Source organism: Capricornis sumatraensis, chromosome 7 (genome assembly GCF_032405125.1).
Source record: "Capricornis sumatraensis isolate serow.1 chromosome 7, serow.2, whole genome shotgun sequence".
Lineage (NCBI taxonomy): Eukaryota > Metazoa > Chordata > Mammalia > Artiodactyla > Bovidae > Capricornis > Capricornis sumatraensis.
The window spans coordinates 116,015,832-116,040,454 of NC_091075.1; the positions used below are offsets into that span (position 1 = coordinate 116,015,832).

The 24,623-nt window shown below is 55.9% G+C and overlaps 1 protein-coding gene across 1 annotated transcript in view; it reads left to right on the plus strand.

The window, feature by feature from the left end:
• Positions 1–24,623, plus strand: part of SORCS2 (sortilin related VPS10 domain containing receptor 2) — a 506,368-nt gene that overhangs the window by 286,381 nt on the left and 195,364 nt on the right. The window contains exon 3 of the mRNA XM_068975604.1: positions 23,494–23,593. Within this exon, the coding sequence (XP_068831705.1) occupies positions 23,494–23,593 (100 nt within the window). The remainder of the gene's footprint in view (positions 1–23,493; positions 23,594–24,623) is intronic.

Sequence of the window (24,623 nt, forward strand, 5' to 3'; positions counted from 1 at the left end):
TTGGGGTACTAAGATCCCATATGCTGCATGGTACAGCCTAAAAGATTTAAAAAATAATATTAAAAACTTTTTAATTTAAAGAAAGGTAAAAAATCCAAGTATTGTAAAGATTTGGAGAATATTGTAAGGAAAGGTTTGGGGAATTTTGCAAGGAATATTGTAAGGGAAGGAGAATGCATACAGTCCTCTAAGCAAGACAGGAAATTCAGAATTCATAAGAGACCGTCTTGACGCATCTGATATATAAAACGTAATTGACAAGAACACTGAAGCTAAACTCAACAGCGAAAGTGGGTTGATGAGAAATGCCGCACTTCCACGAGGACAGGGTTATCACTGAGTGGAGACTCACGCCGAGGGCTTTCTAGACAGCTCTTGTAAGGGGAAGAGGGGCAGATGGTTGGGAGGTGGGTGGAGAGTCACAGAACGGCAGGGCTACCTGGTGGAAGCCAGTTATCTGGGGAAAGATGCTCTGTCTCCAGGTGGCAGGGATATGCGAGGGAAGAGGAGGACTTGGCCGTTATCTACTGGCCCATCAAAGAGGCTTAAAGAAGGGCGAGATGGGAAGAGAGAGAGAGAGGAAACCTCTTCTCAGCGACCTTCTAGAAAGGGTGTGAGAAGAGTCAGCGAGCATCCCCTGTGCTTGCGGTGGGATGAGCCTGCTAGCAACATCTGACACCAGGGAAGACCCACGTTCTGCAGTCCCTATCCTGCTGATCCTCCTGGAGCCGTGAAGGCAGTAGCATTCAAGGCTCTCTTGGCAGATGCATCCCTTCCATCCAGCTGGGCTGATGGGGACAAAGACAAGCACGACAGGGAGCAAGGTGGACGCCCATAAACAGGGCTCTGCAGGAGGCCATTCACTCCAGGGAGCCTTGGGCAGCCACGGAAAGGGGTGTTCTCAGTCGACATGAAGGGGCTCCCACTTTGTGTTAAGTGAGAAAAGAAACAAACGGGGACAGCCACCCCGGTGTTGACACTTGTGTGTGCACATGTGTGAGCTTGTGCTTCCCTGCTGGCCCAGTGGCAAAGAATCTGTCTGCCCCTGCAGGAGACTCAACAGCCACGAGTTCCATCCCTGGGCTGGGAAGATCCCCTGGAGGAGGAAATGGCAACTCACTCCAGTGTTCTTGCCTGGAGAATCCCATGCACAGAGGAGCCTGGTGGGCTACAGTCCACGGGGTCGCAAAGAGTTGGACACGACTGAGCAACACACACACACACGTGAGCTCATAGAAAGATCCAGAGGGGTCCTTGCTGGGATGTTAGTTTTGGCTTGCTTATCTGAGAGCGGATGGTGGGGAGCTAGATGGGCAGGGTCTGGGGGACCGTGAATTTTGTAAAAGGCGTAAGAAAGGGAGTGGAGTGGAGGGACAAGCATAAAGGGTGCGGCCCAGTCCCACCCGCCGGCTCACCTACCACTGCGCTCACGGCAGGGCAGTGGGATTGCAGACTGTTTATCTTTCTCTTCTTGTATGTGTGAGCATCACTGGGTTTCTACAACGCGCAAGTGTGATTGATAAAACCAGAAATTAAACAGCAAAGCTATTTTCATGGCGTGAAAAAAAATGACCGTGCCGTGTGTCAGAGCTCCAAGGGGAGACCCAAAGGATTGAAATTAAACCCAATATTGATAGAAAGCGACAGAGACTATCACAGAAAGAAGACAAAATAGAAAAGAGAAGAAAGGGCTGAGTGACGGGAAGCCTGGAGGTGCCCCGTGAGGGGTCCCTGTTCCCTGGGAAGGCATGTCGCAACGAGCAGGGCGTGAAGGAGACCCGGGCCGTGCTGGACACCTAGAATACACACGGTAGCGTCATCACTCACCGTCCAGTTTCTGTGGAGACAGCACGTGTGCTACTCACTGTCACTTCAGGCGTGTCCAACTCTTTGCGAGCCCGTGGACTGTAGCCCGCCAGGCTCCTCCGTCCTTGGGAGTCTCCAGGCAAGAATACTGGAGTGGGCTGCCATGCCTTCCTCCAGGGGGTCGAACCCAGGTCTCTTACGTCTCCTGCATTGGCAGGTGGGTTCTTTACCACGAGCACCACTTGGGAAGCTGGAGACAGCCTATGACAAGGCCCAAAGAGGAAATCAGCACCTGCTTGAAATGCAGGGAACAGAGAGTGGGTCACCTTGTGATGGGGAGGCCAGGGAGCCGCCCAGGGCAGGGAGGCTGCTGAGACGAGGCCTGTGGGGCTCGCCGCCTCCTCTGCATCAGGAGGACGAAAACAGAGCATGGTGTTCCTGCAGGCCAGGGGCCGGGGCCAGCAGCGGCCAGAGCAGGAGCGGAGGCAGCCTCCACTGGAGACAGCCTGGAGGCAGAGGGAGAAATAACCCTGAGTTCTCCGACCTTTGCCAGCAAATGTCCATCTAGTCAAGGCTGTGGTGTTTCCAGTGGTCCTGTATGGATGTGAGAGTCTGGACCATAAAGAAAGCTGAGCTCCAAAGAATTGATGCTTTTGAACTGTGGTGTTGGAGGAGACTCTTGAGAGTCCCTTGGACTGCAAGGAGAACCAACCAGTCCATCCCAAAGGAGATCAGTCCAGAATATTCATTGGAAGGACTGATGTTGAAGCTGAACCTCCAATCCTTTGGCCACCTGATGTGAAGAACTGACTCATTGGAAAAGACCTTGATGCTGGGAAAGGTTGAGGGTGGGAAGAGAAGGGGACGACAGAGGATGAGATGGCTGGATGACATCAGCAACTCAGTAGACAAGAATTTGAGTAAACTCTGGGAGCTGGTGATGGACAGGGAGGCCTGGCGTGCTGCAGTCCATGGGGTCACAGAGAGTCAGACACAACTAAGCGACTGAACTGAACTGAACTGAGCTCTCGCTCCTCCCACCCTCCGGCCTCCCACCAGAGCCTCCCATTGGCTGAACCCAACAGGAAGTGAGCTGGGAGATGGACAGGTTGGAATAGAGCCGGGGCTCCTGGGGTTCAGAGTGGAGCAGGTCAGAGGACGGACTCGGAGGAAGATAGGAGGCTGGTTGCCCAGCCAGGAAAACCCTTCCAAGTCCACTCTGCTCATTCACCCCAACAGGGGGGCTCTGAGGCAGACCCCATGGAGAGGACACCCTCACCATTCCCATCTCACAGATGGGAGCCATGAGGCTTCAGGAGGGCTGGATAAGTCCCCAGAGAAGGCTTGGCTGGCTGGGGACAGCTACGTAGGATGGGCAGAGAAAACAGCCTTGCGGGGAGGCCAGGAAAGCCAGGCTCTCCTCTTGACCGTGACCCTGTCAGGCTCTGGGAGAAGGTTCAGCCTTCCCACCCTACAGGGCTGTGTCCTGGGGGCCCGGGGAGAGGCTGTGTCTCAGGAGGGCACCCCGACCGTGTGCGTGGAGCCAGAAGCGGGGGGAGGAGGCCCTGGCCCAGGCCTGCCTCTCCCCATCACAAACTCCATCCAGGCAGCGCCATCGTTGCTTCAGGCACCGTGAAATGACCTCCCTCCAAACACCCCTTTTTCCTTCTTTTTTTTTTTCTTAATTGCCACGGTGAGAATAATCCCAGCCTGTCTTTCCTTTCACCCTTGACGCTGAGTTTAATGTAATAGACTGTAGCGCGGTGCCTCTGATCTTTAAAGGCCGTGTTTATTTGCCTTATTAGTGTCAGTGTGATGTCTGCAGACAATGCGGGGGTGTCTTGTGAAGGGGGTTTAACCAGTGCTCTGATGGGGTCCGTGGCCTTGCTGTGTTCAGAGCCCCAGGTCAAGACGGGGACGCGGACACCAAGCCTCCCCTTCCTGAGGGCTTTGTGGGACCCCGCCTGAGTGTGGGGCTGGCTGGTGAACTTAACCAGAGGAAGGGGACTGAGGCTGCCCCTGCGGAAGTTTCCAGAGTCGTGGCCAGGAGAGCTCTGCTAGAGGCCTGAGGCTGCACGGAGGCCCTGCGCTCCCAGCTGTCAGCCCTCCTGTGTGTGTGGCAGCCCCCTGCCCCGTCTCCTGTACTTTGGTCAGCACGTCAGCCAGGTAGGCTGAGGCTGAATCTGATGGGCTCTGGTTTCATGATACAGGCCAGCTCCAGGGCCCTGGAGTCCAGTGGCTGTCAGCAAGCAACCAGAGAGGAGACGTGCCCGGGAAATGCAGCCTGGTCATGGAGTCCCACCTCAGGGCCTTTGCACACGCTGCTGTCATTTCCAGATGCCCACGTGGTCTGGCTCCTGGGTGCACTCCAGCCTCTGTTCCAATGTCCCCTCGCTGAGAGAGGCCACTCTGCCTGAGAGAGCACCCCCAGCTCCCCACTCCAGCCTCTGTTCTAGTGTCCCCTCACTGAGAGAGGCCATTCTGCCTGACAGGGCACCCCCAGCTCCCCACTGCTCCTTTGTCTTTATTCCCAAGGTGCAGCACACCCGCCCCTATGCTTTCCTGTTTATTCTTGGTCGCCTGCTCCTGCAGGGTGTCAGTCAGCTCCCGGGGTCGGGAGTGCTGCAGGGAAGGTTCCTGCTTCTGGGTGGCCGAGCGGGAGATGCCACACGTTGTTCCCCAGGCCTCTCTGTCATGGATCGTCCTTTCTTGGGGTGCCCTTAGGGGAAAAGGGAAGGGGGACATAGAAGGGGTGAATGGAGGAGAGATTGGCTCATATAGATGTGGACAGACAGAGAGACCGAGAGAGGCAAGGACAGAGCTGCGTGTGTGGGAAGACCCTCAGGGACCTAGGGAGACAGAGATACCCACGGAGAGAAAGAGGCAGAATTCCAGGTGCAGTAAGAGACCTAGAGGTTCGTGCCCAGAGAGACGGAGAAACAGGCTCTGGTGCAGGCCCACCTGATGGAGGCTGGAGGAGACCCTGAGGGCTGGGAGGCAGGCGCCAGCAAGGCCAGGCAAGGGCTGCAACTGCCTGTTTTCTCACGGAGCTGAAAGATCGAGCGTCTCTCCTTCGCTGTGTCTGGAATCCCAGTGTCAGCCGTCTGCCACTCCCCCAGACACTCAGACGCAGAAAATTCAGATGCACCTTGGCCTGGCCTGTTTCCAGATGAGAATCTGTCCTCGGGAGAAAATGTCCTTAATGGGGAGGAAAACCGAACTGACATCACCCTGGGGTCCAATCATGCATTCTTCTTTAGGCAGGTCCTGGCAGGTGGCACCCGGCTGTTGCAGACATGGGATGCCCCCACGTGGGCAGCGGGACGGACCCCAGAGGTTCCTTCCTGGGCTCCCTCTGAAGGACACTGCAAGGGGCAGACTGGTGCCTCTAAAAGGGAAAAGTTGCGTCATGTTCTGAGATCAGCCCCGGAGCAGGTCCTGGGATCCAGGAGACGCAACGAGGGCGTCAACGGGCACCAGGGACGACTTTCCAGGCAGGCAGTGGCCAGGAGAGCATCTCAAGGGCTCCCTCAGGCGCTCGTCAAACGTCCCCTGTGCGCCTGGAGGCAGTCTCTCCAAGGCATCTCTGTGTCCCTGCCTCAGAGGCCAAGGCAGGGCCAGGCGTGGAGCAGGGACCTGGTAATGTGTGTTGTATGAGCCAGATGGAAACAGGGCGGGAAAGAAGGAAGGGAGGGAGGGAGACGGGGAGGGAGGAAGTAAAGGGCAGAGGGACAGGTGGGTGGCAGATGATGGAAGGATGGATGGAGCGATGGGAGGAAGGGTGGATGGACCGTCTCTGAGAGAAGCAGAGAGGAAGTGTGCTCCAAGAGGGCCGGGGGCGTCCAACCAAAAACAAACCCGGAATCCCACAAGGAAAGGCTCACTGGTCCCCAGCCTGAACCACGGGACTGGTTCCTCCCCAGAACCCCACCCCCCAGACTCCAACCTCACCAACCAGCCTGGTACCCACCCTCAGGCTTCCCAAGGACCCTGAGAGAAAGTCCGCTCCCTCCTCCCCTCCTCCTAGGACCCACTCAGGCCTGAGTTCACCTCCTTTCCCATGTTATTTATACCATGCGAGGGGCAGCACCCTCTACTGATGGGCACGGGCAGGTGTGGCTGTCCGTTAGAGAGTGTGCAACCCAACCCCACACCTCTGCAGGGCCAGAACCCCAGGGGTGGGAGCTTTCCCGCCAGATCCGAGCCCGTCTCCAGAGGCGCTCTTGTCGATGACCACAGGGCCTCAGCCAAGCTGTTTCTGGTCCCGGAACCTCAGCTTTATTTCTTCCTTTTTCACGGCAGATTCTCACACCTCCCTCCAGGCTGCAGGTGCGGTGAGAGGCTGAAGGTGGAGCCGCCGGCACTATTCCTGGAACACGAGGGCACTCGGGGGATTGTAGCCACTGCTTTCTCTGCAGGAAGAAGGGGAAGTTCGAGGGCTGTGGGATCCGACGGTCCTGGGTACCCCTGCCTCTCCACCTGCTCATTCTGGGTTTTTCTAAGGAAGTCACTTAACCTCTCTGAGCCTTGATTTTTCTAGTCTCTAAAATGGGACCCTCTCTGGTAAGAGAAAGCACTTTGAAAAAGCAGGGTGTGCATGCAGGTGTGAGTTGCAGGCCTTTTAAAAAATAATTTTTCTGAGGCCGAGTGGGAGTTCCAGCCCCAGATGGCAAAAGCCCCCACGCCCCACCCTGCTGAGATGGTAAAAGCTTCCCTGGCAAGGGAGAACCACGCTCCAGCTTGGTTCCAGGAGTGAGATGTTCATGAAGGGTCACATTCTCCATTCACAAGGCTTGGAACTTAGAGTGTCCACGCGTAGCCAAACCAGGACCTTGGCCAGAGCCAAGGACCGCAGGGCTAGTGCCAGGGAGGCTGGCAGACAGCTGGGGCATGGGGTAGCCAGAAGGAGACGCAGAGCAGGGGTGGCCAGTCCTGCCGGTGGGGTGAGATTCCCGGGACTGGGTCACACCCACGCGCTTGGGAGAAGCCCAGATCCCAGGCTAGCCTTCCCTCCCTGCCTGCCCGCCCGGCCCACAGACCTGTCTGGTTGGAACCATCAATTCTGCATGCTTGCTGGATGACGCACCTTCCCTGAGAATGGCTTAGCTCATAATTTTCAAGCGCTTAAAGGCATCTTGTCATTATTTAACTCTCAAATGGGATTCTTAGGAATTGGAGAAATAACATTCTGCCAATTTCCACCCACTTGGGTTTCCTTGCCTGGAGAGCCAAGTGCATTAAGTGATTCCAGGGCACCTGGCTAGAGGCAGAGGAACAGGGCTCCTCTGCAGAGACAGGGTGTTCGGGAGGTGGGGACGCGGCCGGCTCCTCACTGCACTTTGACTGCTGTTTATTGCCATTATGGAAACAGTCTGGGCATCACTGATTCACATCAGCACACTTTCTCCTGTCTGCTCGGCTGGGAGCAGGGAACACAGAGGTGAGGGCCGCAGTCTTGCAGCTTTTACAGGGTCACAGGGGCTGGGGGACAGATCCATGGGCAGCAAGCCCAGGCCCAGACCAGCCCTGACTTAACAAGCAAGGCTCCTACCCAGGACAGTGAGGGAAGGTGGGTTTTCAGTACGTGCAGCAGCCCGTGGAGGGGAAATAAAACTTGACTCTGGGTCACTCATAAAAGAAAACCCCAAGACAGTGTCAGTGATGAGGGCCCCCCGGGCTGGGAGATATGGCTGCAGCTTCCCAGGGTGGAGGGAAACCAGACACCAGCCAGCACCCGCCTCCCGGGAGCTGATGTCCTGGAGCGAGACAGACAATAAATCAGCAGGACGCATGCGCAGTGTCGGGCAGCAACCTGCACCGTGGACCACAGCCAAGCGGGAGAGTCCCTGGGAGGGGCTGGGGTGGGGTGTTCTCCTGCTTGAGGGGACGTTTGAGCAGAGCCTGGAATGCAGTGAGGAGTCAGTCTGCGTGGGCATCGGAAGGATAATGGCATGTGCAAAGGCCCTGGTCACCCTGGCTGGCCATATGGGCAGGGCTTCACTCTTTGAGCCCCGTGACTCAGTGACATGTGACAATACATAGGAAAGGCTGCAACCAGGGAAACTCACCAAGTCTTGGTGTCCAAAGTGTTTACTAAAGTCAGTCATGTAGCTTTGTGGTTGGCCGTGGTCTCCAGCCCCTCCAGAGGTAAGGCTGAGACCCGCTGACCCAAGTGTGCACATGAGTGCTCAGCCACTTCAGTCGTGTCCGACTCTGTGCAACCCCATGGACTGGAGCCCGCCAGGCTCCTCTGTCCATGGGATTCTCCAGGCAGGAATACTGGAGTGGGGTGCCCTGCCCTTCTCCAGGGGACCTTCTTGACCCAGGGATCAAACCCACATCTCCGTGTTAATATTTATTATAAACTGTTGATATCATGGGTTAGTTACCACTATATACGTGCTCAGTCGTGTCTGAGTCTTTGCGACCCCGTGGACTGGAGCCTGCCAGGCTCCTCCATCCATGGGACTGTCCAGGCAAGAATGCTGGAGTGGGTTTCCATTCCCTTCTCCAGGCCATCTCCCCCACCTAGGAATTGAACCCAGGTCTCTTATGTCTCCTGTGTTGGCAGGCGGGTTCTTAACCACTAGCGCCACCTGGGAAGCCCGTTGACCCAAGACCCCGCCAGGAATCCTGTTGTGAGCTGAGACTAACTGTCTGGCTCAAGCCTCAGAAAATAGAGACGCTCGGAACAGGCAGGACCTTGCCAGGGCTTAGAGGTAAACTTCCTGGTGCCAGTCAAAGGCCAGACCCCTACTGGGAGCGTGCAGGGTTCGGACAACCCAGCCCTGCTGAGCTAACCCCTTACTGCACCGTCATCCAGGAGGGGTGGACAGGGAACAGAGTGGGAGGAAGGATCGGACTGCCTCCAGGGCCAGGGGCTCTGCTAGAAGGTTCCAGTTCGGCACTTCATTTAACCTTTGTGACCACCCCGGGTGGGAGGGCCTGGTACAGAAGGGACACCTGAGGTCTACTAAGTTGAGCAGCCAGCTCCTGGTCACACAGCCAGGGGCGTCAGCCTGTCCCCACGCCTTGTCCACGTGAGCGTGATGTGGACCATGGATGCTCTCTTGGAAAGACTGCTTTAGCCATGGGGGCATCTGTCAAAGGGGGCTGTGGGCACACAGAAGAGCGCCAAGGGGACCCATGCAGGGGGGACTTGGGCTTCCTGTGTCCTGTCTGTACCCGCTGGAGCCTCTGCCGTAAGGGTCCCCTCTCAGAGCCTTGCCTCTCTCCTTGAAGAACGGGCACCGACAGCGTCCTCCCTGTGTGCCTTCCCAGGCCCTGCTCTCGTTAGGGACTCCGGTTCTAGGGAGACGTCGGCGGCTATTCAGAGGGTGATTGGCATGACGTGGGAGAAGAGGAAACTAGTGTATGTGGACGGGACACAGCATCTGGGCCTCTGGCCGACACACCTGCAGGTTCTATCAGCTGGGAAAACACGGGCCAAGTGGGTGTGAATGAGTGGCGCTTCTCACCCCCTGGGCAGGCCCTGTCCTTGCATGTGGCTGATGTGTACGGCGTGCCCGCAGGAGTGGGGAGACAGGGTGCTTCCTGGGGAGACGGCATGCTCCCCACTCCCGCCCCCAGAAGGAATTAGGCCAGGCTCACCTCCCGTCCCCAGTCTGACCAGGAAGGGGAGATTTCTGACTCACATGGAGCTGTGGCCTCCTTCTCTGGGTGGTCTCCCCATTGACTACCCCCCCCACCCACACAGTCACATTTGCAGACACAGGTTGGAGAAGTCTCTTCTCTCACACGATCCTTCTGGAAAGTAGTAGCGAGAATGTGGGGGGTTACATGTGGTGGGGCTAAATTCCTTGGGCTCAGAGCCAGACCACTCTGTGTGGGGCTCACACTCAGCTCCCCCACGGGTTACCTCACTTCTCTGGGCCTCAGTCTTTCACTCTGTGAAATGGGCTGGTGCCTCATTCTTGCCTCTTAGAGGGGTTGGGAGGATTAAGCGAGCTAATCCAACCAAAGCACTGAGCATGGAACTTGACCTATGGGGCAATAATTATTGATGATTATTTATGGATGACGATTGATGACCATTATTCTCATTATTGTCACCTGCTATCACAAGCAGGTTAAGTCTCAGAGATATTGGTTGACTTGCCCAAGGTCCAGGAAGGATGGAGGCCTGCCCAGATCTTGAAATGTCAACGCAGAGCAGGTCATGGGGCCTCCTGCTGAGGAATGTGAGGCCAGGGGCCTGCAGAAACCCAGGGGCAGGTAGGAGAGTGTATCTTTAAGGATACAGTTTGGAAATGGAAATCTGTAGGTTACTGGATTAACTATTCAGTTTTGTCATTGAATCAACCTTTGTTTTATATTCCATGAACTTTTTGCCTTAAAAAAAGTCAATGGAAGGTCCGCAAATTCATGACTCCAAGCATTTCTTTGATGTTTATTAAGATGGGGAGTTGTGTTCAAAATATCTTATTTCCTACTCAGTTTTTGTACTTTGTATTGAAATATTCCTCTGAACATTTAAAATAGAATTTCCTTCCAGATCGCCCATGTCTCATCTGTTAATGTCTCTTTACATTCTTTTCCTCTTTAAAAATGTTCAATATATCATCTGGGCTGCCTTTAATAGAAGCTGGGTAGAGTCAACAGTTACTCAAAAAATCAATTTAGACTGTCAGATTCTATAATCTGGGAATTGGCATGTAAAAATGTTACCATCTTATGCCAGGACCCCCTAAGAATAAATGAAGACTCTTGCTTTTAAATTATTGAGTTCGAAGAGTTTGTAGGATCCAAGAATATAGTTTCTAAAAGCCATGCGGGAACTGAAAGCCCCTGGGACTTAATCCCAGGGAACGGGCAGACGGGTTTACATTAGAAATAACAGTCAATTTCCAAAATGCACAGCACATAGTAGGCACTCAGTGTTTATAGAAAGGCCTTTAAAAAGTTTATCCTGACCAATGACCCATCAATACTGCCACCTGCACTGGATGGAACATTGCACAGCAGGCAGGAAATGCTGACCTTGCCATTATAAAGTCAGGTCAGAATTTGGGCCCATGTGTAGAAACACATTCTCTTGTGGACAAGAACTGAACAGGTCCACTGGGATAAAGGGACCGGTTGCTGGTTAAACTGCAAGATTCTTTTCCTGTTATTGATTCCAGGAAGAGTGGAGAGTGTGTCAGCTTATCAGGAAGGACATTTTATCGGGTGTGGATCGTTACACTTCAGGAATTTTCCTAAGGGTGGATTCCAGGTCTCAAGGGCCGCCTAACCTGGCCCAGCCCCCACCAGGCTTTGATGCCAAGCCTCAGTCCCCGCACCTCACACCCCGCACCTCAAGCATTCTTCCAGCTCCTCTGTTCACAGCCCCTCCACTCCTGCTGGGAATTCCCAGCCGCACCCCCCAACCACCCACAGTGAGGCAGTTGCGGAATTCAGAAGCTCTCAGGAACTGCGCGGTCTGGTCTGCAGCAAGTCATTTGTGTTATTATTTGTCTCGCTCTATTTGGGTGCTTCCTATTTGAAATGACACTTCTGGGCTTCGGAGGGGCCTGGCGTCCTCCCAAATCGATGGGCTCCCTGGGAGATGGTGTGCGTCGGTGCGCTTGACCCTGGGCAGTGGGGGAGAGGAGCCGGACATGGTAGGGCCTGTCCCCAGGGAGCGACTGGCCTGGCCCGCTGTCAGACGAGCTTGTGTGTCCTTCCCAACAAATCCAGAGTGACATGAGCTACCCCCCAGCCTCTCCACAGCCCCGCTCCATCAGGGCCACCAGACTCACCGTGGCCTTGGCAGGCACGCCCGGCTGAGGGGTGCAGAGGGACTTAAAGGGCAGGGTCCTCGAGATCGAGGCCTGGGTACCAAGGTGAGCAAGCGGGCGGCTTCAGCCGTGACCCCTCAGGACGGTGCCCAGGGACACGGCCAGCAACACGGCCCTCATTTAGCCCCGATGGCTGTAACCCAGTTTGAAAGACCCCATAGCTGGGAACAGAGTCATTGCAAAGGTGTCCCCTTCTCTGCTTTGGGTCATCTTCCCACCCCCAGAAATAAAACCAGCAGAACCATCCAGAGAGCTGGAGGCTGGAAGCTGATGCCCAGCTGAAAACCCAGAGTCTCTCACTTTGTCCTTTATGTGAGCTGGGCAGGGGGCTCCAGCTGCTTGTGTCTGTTTCTTCGTTTGTGCAGTGAGGGTCGCTGGTGGGAATGAAGGTCAGATGAGGTCGTAAACCCAGCATCTTTATCTTGGACCTGGAGCAGCTGCAGCCCCGTGGGCGGTCCAGGCTGAGGACCGTGTAGTATGGTGTCTCCTCTAGACTCAGGGCCTCTCCGCTCCACAGCCTCTGCCTGAGAACCGGGCTTTCGCTGCTTCACCGCTGCTGCGCGGAGCAGACAACTCCCTACCGCACCTGGGCGGGGCCAATTGTCAGGGAAGCTTCTGGAAAAACACTCCTGCTTTGCCCTGTGCCCTCTCTCTCCCCTTCCCTTCTCGGTTCCTGCCAGTTCCCCTGCCGGTCCTCCTCAGACCCGCAGGCACACATAGAGTCTTTGCTAGGTTCCCTGGGAGCCCCCCTCCCCACCCCCACCTCCCCTGGTTTCCCCAGGAGCCCCCTGACACCTCCCCCCTGGGTTCTCTGGGACCCCCAGCACCTCTGCTCAGGTTCCCCAGGAGCCCGTGGCACCACACTGCTGCCCCCCAGCCCCACCTCCCCTGGTTTCCCCAGGAGCCCCTGACACTCCCCCGGGTTCTCTGGGACCCCCAGCACCTCTGCTCAGGTTCCCCGGGAGCCCCTGGCACCGCACTGCTGCCCCCCTGCCCCCAGGTTTTGAGAGCTTCTGGCGCCTTTCCAGGCTCCAGGCTCCTCTTTGGCCCCAAATCCAAGGTCCTTTTTCTGGATGTTGGACTCGCAGAGCCCAGTACCCTGCCCTGCTCCTCACTAGACATGGTAGGAGCACTGCTCATTCAGAGTGGACCCTGGGACAGCCCAGAACAGGCTCCTGGTGGCCCCCTGCTAAGCTGGGTGTAAGCCCTTTGCTGCTGGTCTGTGAGGAGGTCTCGGGAGGGCAGGGTCCAGGAACAGTGGCTCGGGCAGCGCCTGCTGGCTGGTGGGTGTGGAGTTCCCAGCATCTGAACAGGAAGAACAGTCGCACTGGCGTCAGCAGCCATAGAACCCCCCTCCCCTTCCCTCCACGCTCAGCCTGAAGCCGGCACAGAACAGGCGCTCAAGAAAGGTGCACTGGAAGGAACGCTTGAGCCAAGGGACTCACGTGTCTCAGGGATTCTGAAGGATAAGACAGGTTCATTGAAAGGGAAGTGGTGCCCACTATGGAGTAAGCAGATGCAGCCGGTCAGGAGCCAGCTCGAGCAGACCGTCCTGCGGGCAGCCCTGCAGGGTGGCCTGGTCCCAGGCCCTGCACCACTTCCCATCCCTAAGGTGTTGGCAGAGCTGCAGGTGGGGCTAAGGAAGCAGGCCCCAGGGCCAGGCCCTGCCCAGCCCAGCTCTGTTCTAGAAAGACCCACTGACAAGCTTCACAGCACCTAACACAGCTGAGCACAGAGCATCCACAGAGCCGTGGCAGGGTGGCTAGAAACCACGTGTGGGAGAGCTGGCTGGGAGAGGAGCTCCTGGTGCAGACACTTCCTGGATGGGGAGGCGGGCACTGACATGTGATCGTGAGTGCTGGCATGGAAAACTGGGGCCCCCCTGCTAAGGAAGGGGCTGGCCAGAAACACTGCCTGGGCTTACGCTTGGGCTCAAAACATGGAAGCAACCTAAATGTCCATCAACAGACGGATGGATGAAGAAGAGGTGGTGTTTACATACAGCGGAATATCACTCGGCCATAAAAAAGGATGAAATAAGGCCATGTGCAGCAACATGGACGGACGTGGAGATTATCTACTAAGTGAAGTAAGACAGACAGAGACAAACACCGCACGATATCGCCTACATGTGAAACCTAAAACATGCCACGAATGAACTTCTCTCTGAAACAGAAGCAGACTCACAGACACAGCACAGGCCTGTGGTTGCCGGGGAGGAGAGGGGATGGGGGGTGGCGTGGGATTTGGGGTCAGCAGACACAAGCCGTTATTACAGGGTGGGCAGAGAGCACAGGCCCGCCACAAAGCACAGGGGCCTGCACCCAGTGTCCTGGGGTGAGTCGGAATGGAAAAGAACATGGAAAGTACATGGAAGCGAGAATGTTAGTTGCTCAGTCGTGTCCGACTCTTTGTGACCCCATGGACTGTAGCCCGCCAGGCTCCTCTGCCCATGGAATTCTCCAGGCAAGAACACTGGAGTGGGAAGCCTTTCCCTTCTCCAGGGGATCTTCCTGACCCAGGGATCGAACCCAGGTCTCCTGCATCGCTGGCGGGTTCTTTACCATCTGAACCCCCAGGGAAGACGCTGAGTCACGTTGCTGTACAGCAGAAATTAACACCAAAAAAATAAAATAAAATAAAAATAAAGAAATTAACACAACATTGTGAATCAACTATACCTCAATAAAAGAGATTAAAAAAAAAAAAGACTAGCCCTGAGTTAAGGAGAAGCTTTCCACTAGGGAGAAAACCCTCAGGAAATACTGAGAGGACTCCACAGCGGGGCTGGGCAGCAGTCAGCATGTGGAAGCTGACACGGCAGAGAGCATCACCCGCCAGGCTCTGCGAGAGAGAGAAATGGAGTCAGAAAGTCCAGCCACACAGGGTGAGTGCCCAGCCCTGTGAAGCCCCCAGGGACAGGAGTGTATGTCTGGACACAGCCCGGGGTGGAGCAGAGGAGGCAACTTGAGCCAACAGCCTGGGCTTAAACTGAGCTTCCTGTAGTTGCCGTGAGATCCTGCACAAGGCAGATGATATGCCTTGAGCCTCAGTTTTCCCACCTGTAAAATGGGAAGGCCTGCTCCTGGTCCAGTGTGGTCATCCTGTCCAAGCGAGGTTGAGCTCCACCCTGCGTGTGGTGTCCAGAGTGTGTGAGTCCCCAGGTCTATTAATCTTCCCCCAAGACTCCTTTCCCATTGGAGGGAGACCACGGTCTTAGAGTCTCAGGGCAACCTGACTGGCATCTCCCCCACCACTGCTGTCACGCCCCATCAGGGGCACACTGAGACCCCTTCCAGCAGCTCACCCATCTAGCTGGCACCCGACTCCACATTTCACACTCAAAATCTCAAGCCACATCATGGAATTTTCTAGAATGACTTGACCAGTCTATCAGCGGCTTGGGCAGATCTTTCCCTCGATGATTCCACGAGGATGTATTTGTCTGCCCTGGGTGGCAGATCAAAGCCTCATCTTTCCAGAGCCCCTGGGGTTGTCGGTTCCTGAGGACCCCGGGGTGGTGGCCCCTCACCATCCATCCCTTCTCATCTCACATCAGCAGGGTGGTCAGCTGGGAAACCGTCCTAACACACAACGCCCCCTCTGCTGAGAGGGAGGTGGGGAGGTCCCCGGAGACCAGAGTTGAGTCCCGGCTGTGCCATGGACCCCCAGGGGACTCTGCACACGTCCCTTCCCAACCGGGCCTCAGAGCCCTGGCACGGCCCTAGGGTCTGTCCAGGGGCTTTGCACAGTGACCATGCGGAGGCGGGGCTGGTCCTCAGAGTCCTGATCATCAGGGCACAGGAGGCGAGTCCACGCAGCCGTGCATCCAGCCAGAGAGGTCCACACAGGCGCGGTGTGGAGTCAGCACCCCTCAGGTGGCCCCGGGACCGTGAGTCCACCGCACGGGCCCTCCTCCCACCATGTCCAGTCTCATTGTGGGTGTCTGAGGTCTGTGCTGTTGGCCCCTTTTACAGATAAACAAACTGAGTCTCACCAAGGTCCAGGCCTTGCTCAAGACCACAAGCTTGCAGGTGGCACCAGCCATGTAGGGGGCGCCCCCTTCCCACCTGTGTGGTTTTCCAAGGTAGCCAAGGAGATCCTCAGAGCCGGGGGCTCACCCGTGGGGGAGGGGTGGGAGCTGAACACATGTCCCTGCCAATGAAATAATTATAGAGTATGAAAACGGCTCAATTAAATCATTTTTCTTTTAGAAGTGCATATGTACAAACACTTAGCAATTAAGCAGCCAATTTACAAATAGCAATTTTCCAACTGCACTTGCCTTTCATATATCTATTTGCCGGATGTAGAGTCTATTTTTATTCAAAATTTTTAATTTGAATAAATCTAGATGGGATGATCACTTTTGAGTTACAGTCAGAAGAACCTGGAGACGGTCTTAGCAGTGGGCAAGGTCAGGGAATAGGTTGGGAGGAGGCCTGGCCCAGAGGAGACCCTGGGTGATCTCTGTTCCCCTCCTCCTCTCTTCTTCCCCCTCTCTCCCCCATCCTCCGTTTTCCCTCCTCCCCTCACTCCTGTTCTCCCTTCTGGACATGCTCAGCTCTCACAGGAATTGACCATCCTGAGATGAATCGGGGAGTCTCCCCTCAACAGGCAAGTCCAGGGGGCACTTGTTGGCTGGTGTTGAAACATCGGGCACGTCTGACTGGGTTCTATGGGAAACTTGCCCAGAGATGGATACTTGCTCACTGCAGGTCACACAGCCTTGCTGTCCTGGTACCTGGTGGCACTGTAGGAGGAGGCAGCCTTAGATTCAGGGTTGGTGCTCTGGGGCTGTGGGGAGTTTAGAGAAGAATCAGGAATGGAAGGCATTTAACTGAGTCATCCGTGCCTCAAGCTTGGTGAGCGCATTACAGAGATACCGCCCTCCAGCTACCAAGAGACGGGGACCTGCCCTGTGCGTCATCTGGCGTCTGGGGTGACCCCAGGCAGTTCTGATCTCCATCTCTGGTTTGCATACTGAGTGGTGCCTATTCCTGGCAGCCCCCAGACACACAGGAAGAGGCAGGGACCGTGCGGCACTCCACCTTTCACTTTCCTTCTTCTGAACACGGACACCGTCCCTGCTGGGCTTGTTCTTCCACTTGTATTTCTTTGAGAAGCAGGTGGTCTGAGGACAGAATGAAGTGAAATCTGGACACTTGTGTGGCCCCTGGGAAACAAGGTCTGCCTGGGTGAGGGTTTCCCCAAGGAAACCAGCCTCAGGGCGGGAAGGCCAGGAGGCAGATAACAGGCAGGGACGCCGCAGGAGAAGGGCATGTGACCACAGCCTTTTCCATTCACAGGGGCCCCAGGGACCCTGACTGCATCCCTCTGGTGCCTGAAGGGGAAACCGATGCCCAACCCTGAGGGTGTGCCTGGAGCTCACACCCAGTAGCAGCGAGGGGGCACGGCCCAGACCCCGACCACTAGACCCCTCGTTCCCAGCTAGCCGGATACCACAGTACCTCTCAACCTCAGGGGTCTCAGGACTCCCCGACCGGTGCCAGGTGAAGGATAGCCAGGCTGTGGGCACCGGGAAAATGTGCTTCTCTGAACTCTCCCATCTTCCAGCCCCACTGCGTCCTGCCAGCTTGGTCGGGTGCTGGTGGGCAAGCCTCAGGTTTGTCCTGACTCGCAGTCCAGTCCATTCCTAAGCCACACCGGGGGCCACACCCCATCTGAGCAGTGTCTCCCATGCCACTCAGGTCACCCTCCACCGCCTCCCACCATCTAACGCCTCCTCTGCCCTGCTCAAGCGATTCCACCCCCCTGGGCACACATCCTGCCTTCCTTTCTCCTCCCACTCCGCAGTCACTCCAGTCTTCCTAAAGTGACAGTGACGACGAGCTCCTACCGGCTGCTTCGAGACACTGTCTAACACGCCTCACCTGGTCACTCTGCTCATCCCCCCTGCGACGGTGTGTTCCAGACGGGGATGCGGACCCGACCACAGAGCCCCGCTCACACCGTGCAGAGCCCAGCCTGGCCTCCGTCTGTGTCCAGACCAGCGAGCCCACTAGAAATAGGATGTGGATCGTCATGAAAAAGTAGAAACGGGTGACTTGAGAAGACCTGGAGGCTCCTGGAAGGTATATTTCCACGGGAGAGAAGCTGGTCTGAAAAGGCTACAGACGGCGTGATCCCAGTACTGTGTGTGATATTCTGGGAAAGGCAGAAGTATGGAAACAGTGAAAGGATCAGTGGTCGTGGGGGCGGGGCGGGGAGGGAGGGTGCGCAGGTGGCCCAGGGTGATTTAGGCGGTGACACTGCTCGCTCTGACACCGCGGTGCTGGGTCCTTGTCGCCGCACGTTTGTCCATAGAACGTACAAGCCAAGAGTGGCCCCCGTGTGAGCTGTAGACTCTGGGTGACGATGCTGTCGTCAGAGCGGGCGCGCCAGCGGGAACACACGTGCTGCTCTGGCGGGGAGTGGAGATTACACGTGTGTGGGGCCCGAAGACCCGGGAAACCTCGGTACCTTCCTCTCCATTTAGCTCTGAACCTAAAATTCCTCTTAAAAAATTAACTATTCATTAAAGAAACGGATGTGATGCACCTTAATAATAGACTTTGTTTAGTTCGGTATATCCAAAACACTATGTCAACAGGCAACCAATATGGGGTTCCCCAGTGGCTCAGCGGTGAAGAATCCGCCTACAACGCAGGAGTTGCAGGAGACGTGGGTTCGATCCCAGGGTTGGGAAGGTTCCCTGGAGGAGGGCATGGTGACTCACTGCAGTATTCTTGCCTGGAAAATCCCACGGATGGAGGTGCCTGGCGGGCCACAGTCCATAGGGCTGCAAAGAGTCGGACACGACTGAAGCGACTTGGTACGGAACCAACATGACATTATAATGGAATCTTTTGCATTCTTTTCGATCTACTAAGTGGTGCCTGTAATGCAGGGCAGGCCCAGGCTCTCTGCGGCGTCTGGGGCCATCCGTGCCTGGTCCGTCCGCCTCTTCCATCCCTGGCCCTGTCATCTTTCTCGCGATCCACGGTAGCCCCTCCGCCTGCTCACCCTGCTTCTCATGGAACCCCAGACCTGGCTCAAATGCCCACTCGGGGAAGGAGAAATAATACCTCCCAAGACTGTTGCTGTTTCTGTGTGTGCTCAATTGCATCTGACTCTTTGCCATCCCATGGACTGAGGCCCACCGGGCTCCTCTGTCCATGGGATTTCCCAGGCAAGAATACTGGAGTGGGTTGCCATTTCCTCCTCCAGGAATCCTCAGAGATACCGCATCTTAATCCTTGAAGCCTGCGGATATGTCACATGGCAAAGGGGACTTTGCAGGTGTGATAAGATGGAGAGACAGGGAGGGGGTTCCCTGGTGGTCCAGTGGTTAGGCTACTTTCACTGCCAGGGGCCCCAGTTCAATCTCTGATCCGAAAACAAAGATCCCACAAGCCAAGCGGCTTGGACAAAATAAGAATGTGGGGAGATTATCCTGGATGACCTGTGTGAGCCCTGTGTAATCCCAAGGGTCTTCATCATAGGAGTAAGAGAGAACTGGGACCATAATTGAAGGCAATTTGACTATGGAAGTGGAGATGGGAGGCATTTGCTTTGAAGCTGGAGATGGGGCCATGAGCCAAGGAGTGCAGGAGGCCTCTGGAAGCTGGAAAAGGCAAAGAAATGGATGGCCCCCATCCCGAGCCTTCCAGCAGGTGTTCCAGGGCATCAAGATGCCTTGATTTTAGTTCAGAAAACCATTTTGGACTTTGGATCTCCTGAGCTGCGTAATAATGGATGTGTCTTGTTATAAGTCTCTAAGTTTCTGGTAATTTGTTACAGCAGCCACTGGAAATTCATTCATCACCACCACCACCACCCCCCTTGGGGATCACCAGCCACCCAGTCAGCACTGGCCGCCTCCTCCTCTGATCCTGTCATCCACTGGGACCCCCTCAAGGACAATGGAGATGAAGAGGGCCTGGGTGGAGGGCTGGTGGTGTTGGGGTGAAATGTACCCAATTCAGGAGGAAGAGTTGACAAGATGGGGGGTCTGTGGATTGGCTGGGCAGTGAAGATTGCCAGGAGAAATATCAATAACCTCAGATATGCAGATGACACCACCTTACAGCAGAAAGTGAAGAGGACCTAAAGAACCTCTTGATGAAAGTGAAAGTGGAGGACGCAGCTGGGCTGGACACCTGCAGCTCCGCCAGGCCTGCCCTGGCTCCAGGAGCTCCTGGGCTGCTTGATGAAAGTGAAAGTGGAGAGTGAAAAAGTTGGCTTAAAACTCAACATTTAGAAAACTAAGATCATGGCATCTGGTCCCAGCACTTCATGGCAAATAGATGGGGCAACAATGGAAACAGTGACAGGCTTTATGTTTTGGGGCTCCAAAATCACTGCAGATGGTGACTGCAGCCATGAAATTAAAAGACGCTTGCTCCTTGGAAGAAAAGCTATGACCAACCTAGACAGCATATTAAAAAGCAGAGACATTACTTTACCAACAAAGGTCTGTCTAGTCAAAGCTATGGTTTTTCCAGTAGTCATATATGGATGTGAGAGTTGGACTATAAAGAAAGCTGGGTGCTGAAGAATTGATGCTTTTGAACTGTGGTGTTGGAGAAGACTCCTGAGAGTCCCTTGAACTGCAAGGAGATCCAGCCAGTCCATCCTAAAGGAAATCAACCCTGAATATTCATTGGAAAAACTGATGCTAAAGCTGAGACTCCAATACTTTGGCCACTTGATGCAAAGAATTGACTCATTTGAAAAGACTCTAATGCTGAGAAAGATTGAAGGTGGGAGGAGAAGGGGGTGTCAGAGGATGAGATGGTTGGATGGCATCACTGACTCGATGGACATGAGTTTGAGTAAGCTCCAGGAGTTGGTGATGGGCAGGGAAGCCTGGCGTGCTGCCGTCCATGGGGTCGCAAAGAGCCAGACATGACTGAGTGACAGAACTGAACTGAACTGAGGGAGGCATGGGAGCTGGGCATGGCCCCTGGCCCTGAGACGGGGATGAGCATGGCTCCTGGACTTGAGTGGGGTGACGTCCCCCTTAGAGTCTCTCAAGGTTCTCTGGATGTGTCCATCTGTCTGCTCTCTCTGTCTGACCAGCCAGCTTGCCACCCCCACAGGGTAGGGCAGTGTCTGTCCTACTCACCAGGGGATAAAGTGACTAGAACACAGTAGATATGCGGTAAACATGTCGGGTGGGAATGGATTTGAATACAGAAATTTCCATTCCCAGTCCTGGTGTGAAGCTTACACCATAAAAGAACTGAACAAAAGAAACGAAAAGAGTTAAATGAAAGAGTGAAGGAATGAACGAACTGATGTCCCCAGTCCCTGGCAAGCGGCCTGGAACTTGGTGCTAACAGCCATTTGAGGAATTGGATTGCATTGTCCTGAGGGTGAGGCATTCCTGATGCTTTCACAGCTGGACTCTGCTCTGAACAGACCCCATCTTCCCTGTCCAGAGAGGACAGGGGAGAGGGGGCCCTGTCCTTGGGCCTTTGCACCTGTGCCTCCGTCTACCTGGAACAGTGCTAGCTTCTGGGGTTGTCATATTAAGTACCATACTGCCTTCAGGCGGAAACTGTGGTCCACAGTTTGGAGACTGGAAGCCTGGGTTCTGGGTGTTGGAAGGGTTGGGTCCTCCTGGAGGATCTAGGGGAAATCTGTTCCTTGCCTCTCTCTGAGTTCCTGGGGGTGGCTGGCAGTCCTTGGTGTCTGTAGCTGGCACGCAGCACCCTCTCTTCCTTCCTTCCCATCTCAGCCCAGTGTCTGAGGGGCCTTCCCTGCCACGCTCTGAGACAGCACTCACTGCCCTCTCTGTCCTTCACCCTGTCTGCTTCTTCCGAGTCCTTGTCTCCTTTGACAGAGCTGTGTTGTTGCTTCTTTACCAGCCACCTCCCAGGCCCTGATAGAATAGAGATTCCCAGGTGGCAGGGCCTGGGTCCCACTCTCTCCCTGCTGAGGGCTCACACCAGCAGGTACCCTTGAGTAAGCAGGTGTGAACAGGCTGCTGTGGCCACAGATGGGGGAAGGGAGGCAGCTGGGCTGAGGTGTCTGGATGGAGGGAACCGTAGGTGGCCAAGTGTCTGGAAGGCAGAGATCACAGGTCTTAGAGGTGGCTTGTTGGAGGTGGGAGGGAGAGAGGAGGGGATCAAGAGGCTGGAGGTTGCCAGGCAAGAGCTTCCAAGCACAGCTGTTTGTTTCCCTGGGGGTTCTGGAATTTCCTGGGTCTTTAAATCGATTCCTCCCTGGGCCTCCAGCTTCCTCCTTCCCCAAGGAAAATCAATTCTCCATGGTGTTGAGAGTAAGTGCTTCCCTAATGTCACCTGGGGAGGGGAGCGTGTAGAGAGTCAGAGGATCCTGTTGGGGGAAGGAGAATGGGGTTGGGCAGCCCCTGCTGGTGTTCCCGGGAGTCAGGGGGCACAGGGGCTGCTTTCTGTCCCGGCCTGGGGAAGGACCTTGTGACCTCAGGCCTTTGAGGGACCTGACCTCTGGGGACAAGGCGCCACTGAGCACCAGGGCCATAAACATGACCCATCTTTCTGGAGCCTCAGGGAAAGGGCAGGCTTAGGGAAGAGGCAGGGAGGAAGCACATCCCTGTAGAAAGGTGAGGATGTCCTATGACGGGGTGCAGCTACAGCACTGCCGGTGGGGTGGGGCACTCACCTGGGCAGCTCCAGGCCTCCCCCTGGACCCCGGCCACACTGGGGGAGCCTGAGACTCACAGCCAGACCCAGCCCTCCGATGGGTCCAGAGAGGGCAAGGGGCTGCCCTGGCCACCTGCAGCCCAGGCCCCACACAGGCCCCGTCAATAGCTGAGATCAGCCGCCCTTAGCCCTGGAGCTCGGCTCCGTCCAAGACTGTCTCAGTGGTGGTCAGATGGATAGGTCCAAGGGGCACCAGCTCAGCGGGCCTCAGCAACCCTTGGTGCCCGCTCCTGTCCATGTCCCCACCTCGGGGTGATCTTCCTGACCGGTCAGAAGACCAGATGCTCTGGGAGAAACTGAGGCCTCTGGGACTCCACATGTCGGTTTAGGGAGGGGGTGGAAAGTGCCACCCGGGTTGGACTGTGCCTCCGGCTCTGCGGTCACTGCACTTTTTAACTAGCTGGTCCCAAGGAGCGCTGGGCCCAGGGTCCCTGAGCTGAGCTCAGCTGAGGGTGCTGAGCTTTAACATGGGATTAATTCCGTGTCCCAATGCGCTGGCTGCTGTGAAATCGCCCTTGATGCCTATATCTCTTCCGCTGCTGTGGCTGCTCTGGGTGGAGGCTAGAGCTCGGAGGTTCCTTCCTGCAGCCCTTGCCTTACAGACAGGAACGTGGGCCCCTGGGCAGGAGGGACTGACCCCCAGGCCCTGCTGAGTAGAGTGGGTGCTGACACCCACCAGCTGGCTCGAGGACAGGGGTCTGATTCCCAGGGCCCCTGGGGGCGCACGTGGTCAAGCAGGAGGGTGCAGCTTCCTGGAGGACCTCACAGTCCAGAAAGGGAAATGGACAAGCAGAAGGACTCAGGACCTTCTGTAGAACAAACAGGGCACCAGCTGTTCATGGGCAGGCTAGTGTGCACGTCCTGAGTTGGCCACCTGTTAGCTGAGTGATTTCAGGCAGGAACAGCTCCCCTCTGGCCCTCTGCAAGATGGACGTGAGGACATAATCTGTCAGGGTTTTCTGAGGAGTCAAAATAACGTGGCCAGGACCTGAGAGGCCCTTCCTAATGAACTCGCACAGACCGCGGACAGGTGGGGCCCTGTGGAATGCCCAGGGCAGGCAGCTCGCTGGAAGACAGTGCTGGGCGTGCCCTGGGTGTCCCAGAGACCCCTGGCACACAGCTTGTGCCGGACACCATCAGTACACACAGGCGTGGCGGGGACCCGTTGCTGACAGCTGTCGTCCTGTCCCCCCCAGGTCGTCGGACTTCGGGACGTCCTACACCAAGCTCACCCTCCAGCCTGGCGTCACCACCGTCATCGACAACTTCTACATCTGCCCGACTAACAAGAGGAAGGTAGGCGCTGCGCCCGCCGCCTCTCTGGGCGGGGTGGAGGGGGGGGTCACCTTGCTCCCCTGGAGCCCTGAAGGCAGGCGAGGGGTCAACCTCTCAGCTCTCTGTGTCTCTCATCGCTCTTCCACCTGAGTTCATTTGGACAAAGAGGTTTAAAACCGCGGCTGGGCCAGAGGGCAGGGAAGGTTGTCCTGGTGTCTGTGTCTGCGCCTGCCCTGGGCCAGCCTCCATCCAGGCAGAGTAGGGGTTGGGGGGTGTAGTGGCTGCTCTAGAGGGAAGAAAGAGTCTTTCTGGCCTGGAGTCCTGGCAAAGCAGCGAAAAGCAGTCTGATCTCCTGCCTTTTTTCGTTGTTGTTGATTTGGTTTTTCATCTGAACTTTACTTTCTGTTTTCTTGGCCTGAAAGAGTCTCCTGACTCTGCTCTCTGCCTGGTTGTGGGTCAGGGAACTTGGCCATTTCCAGGTACTGCCACTCGTGCCAAGTTCTAAGAGAACTTGGGCTTTTGCAAAGCCAGGGTTGCCTCCTGGCCCCCTTAGGACCCCAGAATGGGTCAGAGGAAGCACCGCGGGTGTGTCCCCAGCTGTCCTGCATGCTTGACTCCCTCCAGAGAAACAGATCCGTGTCACAGAGAGGGACCTGGACAGGCCAGGCACCTCCTGGGGAATGGGGTGTAACCCCAAACTGGGGATTAGAACACAGAGCGTGATACTTGCTCGCACGAGGGCAGCTCACGGGCATGGATAGAGGCTCTGACGGTGACTTTAATGGACAGGGCGGAGCAGCGTAAAGCCTGGGAAGGCCTGTGTAGGCTGAGGACATCCCAGGAAGGGAGTCACAGATGCCAGAGGGCTCCATGCGGAGGGCACTGGAGGGTGTGATGGTTAAACTGATGGTGGGTTACTGGGCCCAGAGGAGTTGGTGTGTGCGTGCACTTGGCAGGTTCTGCAGGGATCAAGGCCCCTTTGCAGGGTTTTACGGAACATGGGAACTGGTGTGTGTGGCCATTTGCTGTCCAGGTCACCTCGGTGGCACCT